This window comes from Rhopalosiphum padi, chromosome 2, assembly GCF_020882245.1.
Source record: "Rhopalosiphum padi isolate XX-2018 chromosome 2, ASM2088224v1, whole genome shotgun sequence".
In the NCBI taxonomy this organism is placed as follows: Eukaryota; Metazoa; Arthropoda; class Insecta; order Hemiptera; family Aphididae; genus Rhopalosiphum; species Rhopalosiphum padi.
This window is the reverse complement of record NC_083598.1, coordinates 64,691,231-64,702,884: the sequence shown is the minus strand read 5'-3', so window position 1 is coordinate 64,702,884 and position 11,654 is coordinate 64,691,231. Positions and strand designations below refer to the sequence as shown.

At 28.4% G+C, this 11,654-nt stretch overlaps 1 protein-coding gene across 1 annotated transcript; it reads left to right on the top strand.

Annotated features, from left to right (window-relative positions):
* Positions 1 to 258: 258 nt before the first annotated feature.
* Positions 259 to 10,364, top strand: LOC132921002 (uncharacterized). The gene is made up of 2 exons (XM_060983791.1): positions 259 to 809; positions 8,118 to 10,364. The coding sequence occupies exon 2, from the start codon at positions 8,314 to 8,316 to the stop codon at positions 10,252 to 10,254; it is 1,941 nt and encodes a 646-aa protein (XP_060839774.1). The 5' UTR covers positions 259 to 809; positions 8,118 to 8,313; the 3' UTR covers positions 10,255 to 10,364.
* The last annotated feature ends 1,290 nt before the right edge of the window (positions 10,365 to 11,654 follow it).

Below are 11,654 nucleotides of genomic sequence, written 5' to 3'. Positions count from 1 at the left end.
ATTCCAACGTCTATGTTGAAATTATAAATTTTACAGTATTGCGTATAATATAAGGACATTTCCCCGCGTATTGTATTATTTTATTACATTAAACGGTTCCACTTAAGAATTTATGAGTGTAGCTGCACTGTACACGCGCTTAATTTGCTTTCATCTGACAACAGCCCAAATGGAAAATAATATAACATTAATTTAATCCTAGTACAATGGTGCATTTATTTTTTTTTAATACGCAATAGATTTCAGAAAACTGTAATGATATGCTCACACATCATATAATTTATTGTATATTTTATTATCTTTTTAAATAAATAACGGTAAAGTTGTCGCACGCAGATAGCAGTCAATAAAAACCAATAATCCCTATTGATCACTGATGAAAGAAACGATTTACATTGTTTGGTCACGTAAGAACTCACACTTTATTGCGACAGTATGGCGCAAGGCGTGTGATCTTTTACGTGTGCCGCCAAAGACAAGGGATGGTCCAATGGGGCTCTCCGCTGACACTTCTCGAAGGACGCGGAGGCCTTTGTCGGAGCCGCCTGCGACGCTGGCAGGATTGACCACGTCGTCTTCTCTCATCAGTGCGTACGCACCATTAGAATTAGTAACATCTCTCTAGAGTGCATGAGCACCAAATACTTTAATAATACACCCACCACACCGGAGACAGACTGCGAGCGACAACTGGACCATTTTCACTACTACGAAATACTTCAGTGTTGTTTTTTATTTGGATCCGTGTGATCAACCCATCATAATTTTGTTAAGACAATTACTGGTTAACGAGTTCAACAGCGAATAAGGTAAGGTGCATGAGCATTATTTCATTTGCGTTGATTTGTGTAAATCTGCTTTTCTACACTTAATCTCTATACAGTGTATTTGATTATATTCTCGAATCACGATCTCGAGAGCCCTCCGACCATCAGGAGGAAGGTAATAACGTAATTTTAAGTAATTCTAATATTTACATCTAATTGGTCACCATAATTCCCCAGCACTTATAAGTGTAGGAGAAAGGTTCCATAGATCTGACATTTGTTAAAGGCTTGTGTCCTTTGTACTTGTCACTTTAAAATTAACATAATCTCACTATAGGTCACCCATCTTTTATTTTTAATTTCTCTTATTTTTGCGTTATTACAAAGTGGCGCCCAACAAAAGTTCAGTTTAAATTTTTTCAAATAAACTGAGAATTGATCAAGTACACTACAGGTAATATACAATTAACCAGTACATCATATTATATATTTACATTTATAAGAAAAATATACTAAAAAAACTTTATACATATTTTTAAATAACAAAAACTAAAATCATTAAATCAAAAGATTTTTTTTAAAAAAAAACAAATATACTAAAAAATGTATATATATTTTAAAGTTATATTAAAATAAAAAAACGGGATTATAAAAATATCCGGGAGAATTTGTTATTTTCCACGTAAAAAAAACTAAAATTATTAAATCAAAAGATTTATATAAAAAACAAATATACTAGAAAATTTATATATATTTTAAAGTTATATTAGAATAAAAAAACGGGATTATAAAAATATCCAGGAGAATTTGTTATTTTCCACGTAAAAACTAAAATTATTAAATCAAAAGATTTATATAAAAAAAAAAAAAAAAACTAATATACTAAAAATTTATATATATTTTAAAGTTATATTAAAATAAAAAACGGGATTATAAAAATATCCAGGAGAATTTGTTATTTTCCACGTAAAAACTAAAATTATTAAATCAAAAGATTTATATAAAAAACAAATATACTAAAAATTTATATATATTTTGAAGTTACATTAAAAAGAATAACGGAATTATAATAAAATTCGGGAGAATTTAAATAGTCAATTCTTATTTCTATTCTCTATATAATTTATATTATACAATTTTTTTTCTCTCTCATATAAGTTAATAATAATACATTAATAAAATATTAACAACTTACACATGCCAAATTTAGAAAATAATCAACAAAATAACTATAAGTTCCTTGACATAGATTTTACCACCATATCAACCGGTTGGATAAATAAACTAAACAAAGATAAACTAATAACTGAATTGTCAAGAAGACAATTATTAACGACTGGTTTAGTTCCAGAGCTAAAGAATAGGCTAAATAAATACTTAAAAGGAGAATCTACCCCAGACGATTTTGATACGTCAATAGAAAACATTACATTTATTCCAGATCCAATTAATAACCCCGACGACAATAATATAACAAAAGACAAAATGACTGACAACAAAAAACCATACTTTAAACCAAACAATTTCTCGGGTTCTATTTCCGAAAATGTTGACTCGTTCTTAAAAAAATATGAAAGAGCCGCCATCATAAATGGTTGGTCGGAATCCGAAAAAACTCAATACATTCCGGTATTTTTAGAAGGATCCGCTTTGACATTTTATGACAACATTGTAGATAGTGGGGAGAAAATAAAATGGCCAGAGTTAGAAAAGAAGTTGAGATTAGAATTTGAACCAATTGCGCAAACCGATATGCTTAGGTTAATGCTCGAAAAACGCAAACAGCTACCTGACGAACCCACGGTAGCTTACATCAACGAGGCCGAATCCATGTGTAGGCGTATAGATAGTAAAATGTCGCAAGAGGAGATGGTACGAAATATAATGAAAGGACTAAACCCCTCCATAGCTAGATATATCGGAATAATGGGCAATGAAAGTTTATCGGAATTAAAAAGTAACGTCCGCAAATATGAAATGGTGGAGTTCATGATAACAGGTGATACACCTAAATCCGCTTCTGATTATGAAACAGAAATAATCAAATCGAAAATTCAGCAAATAAACACAAACAAAAACGTAAAAGATAATGAAATTGAAAAAATACGCGACGAATTAAAAGATATAAAAACTATGTTTAACCAACTTTTAGTTAACGAAAAAAACAAAACACACATAGGCAACATTGAACAAAAAAATTCTTACGAAACTAACAATAAACAAAATCATAACGACTTCAACAGTCAACCATGGCAAACACAAATGCCTCAAACATATAATAACATACCTTATTATAACACACCATATTGGAACACAGGTCTTACACATTATAACCAACAATACTTTCCACAAACTCCAATAGATAATAACACGCAACAAACAAATCAACCCACATATAAAAATAAATTCCCTACGACTCAAAGAAAAAAATGCTCAATTTGCTCTAAAACAAATCACTCAGAAGAAAAATGCTTTTTCAAAAATATATCAAGCTCAACAACTTGTCAAATTTGTAATAAAATTGGTCACACAGCCAATAATTGCAGTTTGTTTCTTAATAAATCAAAAAACTAAACACAAGGTTAAACACAGCTGATAATTGTTCACCTTCTATTACAGCATCACCTACACAAAATATTAATAAAATTAACTCCACTCCCGACGCTCTTTTTATTGAAGCAAAACTTAACAACACTACCTTACCAATAACAATTGACACGGGCGCAAATATATGCTGTATTAGACAAGAATTATTACCAAATGACTACACTATAACACCTACCACAGTACAACTATCAGGACCGGACAATAAACCATTATGTGTAACGGGTATATGTAAAATACAGTTACAAATTAACAATAATTATTTCGATATTAATACTCACGTAGTAAAAAACCTATCTAGCACAATCATACTTGGAAATGATTTCTTAATAAAAAATAATGCTCTTATTGACTTTAAAGATAACAACATTATCTTAAATGGTAATATAAATGTTCAACTAAAAATCAATAATACAAACGCATTAAATTATATAAATAATACTAACAACATTAAGGAAATAATAGGTAACATATTTAAATGCCCAGATAACTTTGCAATAGCTCACTGTGTATCTGCAGATCTAAATATGAATAATGGGATAACTAACTTAATACGCATAGTGTATGGTGACACCAAAACACTACTTTCATCACAAAAAATAAATGTAGGAAACACCATACCCATAAACAAAAATAATAAAATTATATTTCATTTAATAACAAAAGAATTATATTATTATAAACCTAAATACGAAGATCTAAAAAATTCAATCCATAACCTAAAACTTCAAGCTATAAAATTAAATATTTCGAAAATTGCAATGCCTTCTCTTGATTCAGAACCACATAAATTTAACTGGTCTATAGTAAAACAACTAATATATTCCGAATTCCAAAACACTAACATCGAAATAAATATATATTATGATGATAAAGATAATGCAACACTAAAATCAAAAGAACACACCGACATAATTAATAGCATCCATACTTACTGCGATAATAATGATAATAAAGATAATAAAACCGAAATAAAAATAATCGATACACAATATAAAACCAATAATGAAGCTTATGATATATTTTCTAAATACAAACCGGGAGAAAACGTTCTCAGTGATGGGAATTGTGGGCTATATGCTGTTTGTAATGCATTAAATGATAATAAAGAAAATAAAATAACGTCAATTTTAGAACTATTAGAATTGTTAGGGCTGAAGGAATTACCAAACTATTGGTGGTCTGACGAAGAATTAGCCGCAATTGCGCACTATTACAAACACGATACTTACATATATAATGAAAACAACAATACGGGTATAATATATGGGGATGGCAATAGATCACCTATAGTATTATACAATGTTGACAAAAATACCCACTGGATCCCAGGCACGGTTACATCTAAAACATCTAATAAAATCCCAAACAATATAGTTCACATACAAGAAATACTGACAATAAATTTACTAACACACAATTTAAACATCAAAAATACGATAAACGATAATAAAAATACAGTTAATAATATACAAATGATCCCAAATGACAACTATACAAAAAAACTAAAGATAAACCCTAAAAACTTGGACCCTTCGAAACGTTTAGCCGAAACATCTGGACACGAAAGAAAGTCGCATCCCAACACGTTCTTACACACCAAAACACCACCACATGCCGAATCTTTAGAAATTACCGACAAACAAATCAATTACCATACAGAAAACATAACGGTCTCAGACCCAATAAACACAATCACAAAACAGTTTATAACCGATTCTGAAGGCACTTCTTTCTCAATTTCACCCAAATTAAACATAATACAACACAACCGAGTCGTTCAATTATTGACCGAATACAATCATATCTTTACAACAGATACTTCTAACATAAAATCGGCTAATATAAAACCTTGCGAGATAAAAATGAAACCTAATTACAAAGAACCAAAATTTAATGCACCACATAGAGTTTCACCGCAACAAAGAATCGAATTAGAGGATCAAATAAATAAACTACTAAAAGCAAACATAGTAAAACCAGTAATTTCAAAATTTGCCGCTCCGGCATTTTTAGTTAAGAAAAAAGAAATCGGATCATACCGTTTAGTAGTATCGTATAAAGAACTTAATGACAGGGTCGAATGCGATCAATACCCAATACCTCGTATTGCCGATTTATTCAGAGCACTAGAAGGATCTAAATATTTTACATCGTTAGATTTAAACAGCGGATTTTTTCAAATTCCCGTCAAAGAGCAAGACCAATATAAACTCGCATTCACATCGATTTTAGGTCTTTTAACTTTCACAAGACTCCCACAAGGTTTTAAAAATAGTAGTGCTATATTTCAAAGAGAATTAAACAAAGCATTTTCAAATATATTATACAAATCGATTATAATTTACATTGATGATTTAGTTTCTTACGGCAATAATTTTGAACAAGCTATAATAAATTTACGCAAAGCATTTGAAATTATTGATAAAATGAGTTTCTCCTTAAAAACTAAAAAATGTAATTTCTTTTTTGATAAAATAGAATTATTAGGGCACGAAATATCAACCATTGGCATACAACCTTTGGACAAGAATACGAAAGCAATAATCGAATTTAAAACACCTAAAACAATAAAAGACGTGAGATCATTTATCGGCATGTGTTCGTATTATAGGAAACACGTCAAAGATTTTGCCAAAATTGCACACCCGCTTAGTGAACTAATAAGATCAGGGACAAATAAAATAACATGGCTTGATCAACATGAAGAATCATTTAATAAATTAAAAAAATATTTAATCTCAGAACCATTACTACTACATTTTGACGATGATAAACACGTCTATTTAACAATAGACGCTTCTATAATGGGTTTAGGCGCATGCATTGAACAACCCGATGACAAAAACATACTACACCCCGTAGGATATGCATCCAGAAAACTACTAGACTCGGAAAAAACGTATTCTTCCACAACCCTTGAACTACTTGGGCTATGTTTTGGAATTCAATATTTTCGAGAGTACTTATGGGGACGCAAATTTACTGTATTTTGTGATAATATAAGTTTACAATATTATAATAACTTAAAAATACCCTCTGCTAGGATAGCCAGATTAACATTAAAATTATTAGATTTTGACTTTGACATTATATACAAAAAAGGGAAAGAAAATAAAGTTGCCGACTCACTCTCAAGAAATGCTATTAATAATATTAATAGCACTAATACAATTAACAACAATATTGACACATCGACTAATTTACACGATATTAAAACACATCAAAAAAATGACCAATTTTGTAACGACATAATAAAAGCATTAAATAACGAAGAGGTACACACTAACATAAAAAGAAAATCTAGACAATTTACATTACAAAATGAAATATTATATTATAAAAAATATACACCTCCGAAAAACTATAACCTAATTCTTGTAATACCAAAAACACTAATTAACAATATATTGAAATCTTATCATGACTCGCCCACTGGTGGTCATACAGGCATATCACGTACTATACACAAAATTCAAAATAAATACTATTGGCCGTCTTTATACAAAGACACCACCAATTTCATTAAATCTTGTGACGAATGTCAAATTAATAAAAAAATGGGTGGCAAGCCAATAGGTTTATTAAATCCAATACCGATAATAACAGGAAAACCATTAGACAGGGTAACATTTGATTATCTAGGCCCGCTAATATCAAGTAATAAAAAACGATATGTACTGGTAGCTGTTTGTAATACAACTAAATATATATTCACCAAAGCAGTTGAATCGGCGACGGCCGAAGCAACTGCCAAATTCTTAACAGAAATAGTATCACAGTGGGGTTGTTTTAGAAACTTCTCCTCTGACAGAGGTACTCATTTCAGAAACAAGTTAATTGCCGACATATGCACAAATTTAGGAATAAAACAAACTCTATCAACAAGCTATTCACCACAAACACAGGGACTAGTTGAAAAAATTAACGGTGTACTAACAGGCTCAATAAAAAATTACTTAACAAACGGAGACCAAACAAAATGGTCGTATTTCCTACCATATACAACACTAGCATACAATGCCACACCTCAAACCACTACCAAATACAGTCCATTCTATCTTATGCATGGCTTTGAACCTACATTTCCAATAGACAATAAAATTATACCCGAAGACATCCCATATCAATTAAAACAATCCCTAATAGAACTAAATGAAATAAGAAATAAAATACCTCAACGAGTTCACGAAGCTCAATTAATACAAAAAAAATATCATGACAAAACTCATACAACAATAAACTACAACATAAATGATTTAGTTATGGTCAAATTTCCATTTTTAGAAGTAGGCAAGTCTCCCAAATTAGGACCTATATATAGAGGACCATTTAAAATTATAGATAAAGTCAACGAACTTAATTACAAAATAAAACTAATTTTGAATAACAAAGAAATTATCGATACTGTGCATGTTAGAAGGCTAAAACCATACTATAAGAGAGAATAATAATAATAATAATAAAACAGAAAAATAAAAATATATATATATTTATAAATAGTATATATCTTACGCTATAACATTAATTTAAGTATAATTTAAAAAAAAAAAAAACAAAAAAAAAAAAAAAAAAAAAGTAAATCAGCATTAATCAAGAAGATTATCATTATTGATTCTTACCTTTTCACTTATAATATGATGTGTGGTTCTTTTTGTTGTTATCTACCGTTTGTTTGTGACATACTGTATTTTACTGTAATATGATTTTCACAAAAACACACTTATAATACAATTCTTTTTTCAGAAATCAAAGTAAGACAACTTATTATTGTACACATATTGATACAATAGCGTAATTATATGTGTGTGCATGTATGTATATATATATATAAATATATAGGTATACAAAATAACAACAATAATAAATAAAAATAATAATAAAATAACATTAATAAAAATAATAATATAAAAAAACATAACAAAGTGCACAATAACCAAAGATGCTTTCATTCAATATAAAATTATTAATAACCTACATATGTTTATTAAAACTCAGTCCTGTACAAACTTTCATAGCTTACGACTGTGGGGGCCCACAAATAAATATAAGCGCATTTAACAGCATCAATGTGGATTTCTGCGAAAATCAAAAACCTACGGAAATTGAGACAGTACCAAAAATAAAATTATTGCAAAAGGTAGAAATACATCCACAATATTTTAAATCGTGCTTCATTTCCGTAGATTACCTTATAACGAGATGTTCCACATTTGAGGATGCCCAAATGGTAGATGGGGGTTACTACTCTGAAATAATCGAACTAGGGCATGCTCGATGCGACGACCTACATCATAAATTAATTTATCAAACCCCGTTAGGAGGCATAATATCAGGAATTCGAGTAAATGAAACATTCCTGACCTCACACACAAGTGGAGGAGTATTGGATAAATATGGAAATTGCGAAGGTACTACTTTCACAAACGCTAGGGGTACATGGAACAATGTGGTAATACAAGCCAAATATAAAATCCATTTATCCGAGGGTATAGCATTAGCAAACACCAAAGAAAATATACTGATCTTACCTACAGGGTCTAGACTAAAATTATCAGAGTCATATGGGCTTGACCAGTACAAGGGGGAGGTAATTTGGACCAATGAAAGGTCAGACTGCAGCATCACAGAGTATGATGTACTATACGATGGACCAGCCTCTATAGTTACCTCCATAGGTCATAACCAGCAAAAAATTCAGACTTTTATTGTAGAGACTACTCACATTGCTTTCGCATTAAAAAAAATATCCATGACATTTGCTTGCAACATACCAGTTATTCAAACCGATAATAATCAATTACTGATACTAACTAATTCTATGTATGTAATCAATTTTACACCCAAAAAAATTCAACCATTTAATACCGATTTACTATCCTACATAAATACAAAGTTTGTTTATTTAGAATACACTATAAAAAGAACGGTCACAAATCTCTATGAAGACCTAACCAAAAAACAGTGCAATCTAGAGAGACAAATTCTTTTACAAAAATTAACACTTGCCTCTTATAGTTTATCTGAATTTGCATACACCATTGGCGATGGACCAGGATACGTAGCCATTAAAAATGGTGAGATTATTTACTTACAAAAATGTAAACCCGTAAATGTAGAAATTTCAGTACAAACTTCATGCTTCAATGAACTTCCAGTTTCATATAATAATAAGACACTTTTCATGACACCAAAAACTCATATATTACAAACTTATGGCACTCAAATAGATTGTAATGAATATTTACCTCCCGCATTTCAAAAAAATGGAAAATGGTTCTCCCTCACACCAAAACCGCATATGGTAAATAACCCGCAAACATTAAAACCAGACACCACCCTAACCTGGTCTTACGAAAGTTCCGAAAATTTCATGACGGCTGGCATATATACACCCGATATTATGAAGGCACTGCAAAATCATTTAATGTTCCCTCAGGAATCTGAGACAGTGCAAAGAAATTTAATTAGACAAACATTAGGTCATAGTGTAATAGATCAGGGCATTAATGTAAAAAATCTAATCGATGAACAAACCTTAAGTAAATTAGTCCATCAGGAAATATATAACATATGGGGCTGGTTCACAAGTTTCGGAAATATAATGTCAGGTGCACTAGGTCTAGTTATTATAGGTAAAATGATCTTAACATTCATAAACACGGGACTAAATGTATCACTATTATATAACACATTTGGGTGGAGCATCAAATTGATCGGTGGGTTATTCTCAAATGTAACTCATCACTTAATGCACAGTAAACATAAAAAACAGTACAACTCTAAAACTTCCGAATATGAATCAATAGAAACAGAAACAGAAACACGAAATAAAAAAACCGAAGCACCACTAATTCCATACCATAGAAGACTCTCAGTATAAAAAAAAAAAAAAAAAAAAAAAAATGTTGCACTAAATTTAAGCTATTAACAATTAAAATAATATAAACTGTAGAAAGGTATATATATATATATACATATCAAAAAAAAAAAAAAAATAAAAAAATAATTGTGCATTATTGCATTATAAAAAAAATATAAAAATAAGCTAATTATTAAGTTAATATAAGTTCAAATAACAGATGTTTATGCATTAATGCATTATAAAAAAAAAAATAATGTAAAAAAAAAAATTACATAATTTAAGTTAATATAAGACAAAAAAAAAAAAAAAAAAAAAAAAAAAAAAAAAAAAAAGTGATTATACATCATATCAAAAAAAAAAAATGTTAAAAAATTACATAATTTAAGTTAATATAAGAGAGAAAATGATTATGCACCATATAAAAAAATAATGTAAAAATAACCTAATTCTTAAGTTAATTTAAGTTCAAATAACAAATGTTTATGCATTAGTGCAGTATATATAAAAAAAAAAAAAAAAAAAAAAAAATGTTAAAAAAATTACCTAACTCTTAAGTTAACATAAGTTCAAATAATAAATGTTTATGCATTAGTGCAGTATATATAAAAAAAAAAAAAATGTTAAAAAAATTACCTAACTCTTAAGTTAACATAAGTTCAAATAATAAATGTTTATGCATTAATGCATTATAAAAAAAAAAAAAATGTTAAAAAATTACATAATTTAAGTTAATTTAAGACAGAAAATGATTATGTATCACATAAAAAAAAAAAAAATGTAAAAAAAAAACATAATTCTTAAGTTAATATATTAAGTAGTATATAAAAAAAAAAAAAAAACGTAATTTAAGTTAATATAAGAAAGAAAATGATTATGTATCATACAAAAAAAAAAAGAATGCAAAAAATAACCTAACTCTTAAGTTAATATAAGTAGTATATAAAAAAAAAAAAAAAAAACGTAATTTAAGTTAATATAAGTAATATATAAAAAAAAAAAAAAAAAAAAACGTAATTTAAGTTAATATAACAAAGAAAATGATTATGTATCATACCAAAAAAAAAAAAAAAAAAAGAATGCAAAAATAACCTAATTCTTAAGTTAATATAAGTAATATATATATAAAAAAAAAAAAAAAAAAAAACGTAATTTAAGTTAATATAAAAAAAAAAAAAAAAAAATGATTATGTATCATACCAAAAAAAAAAAAAAAAAAAAAAAAAAAAAACGTAATTTAAGTTAATATAAGACAGAAAATGATTATGTATCATATCAAAAAAAAAAGAATGCAAAAATAACCCAATTCTTAAGTTAATATAAGTAGTATATAAAAAAAAAAAAAACATAATTTAAGTTAATATAAGGCAGAAAATTATTATGTATCATACCATCTAAAAAGAAAACAATGTAAAATTTAC

What these genes read in the sequence shown, in the direction of transcription:
- LOC132921002 (XM_060983791.1), top strand. Translation starts at nt 8,314, where the DNA reads ATGCTTTCATTCAATATAAAATTATTAATAACCTACATATGTTTATTA.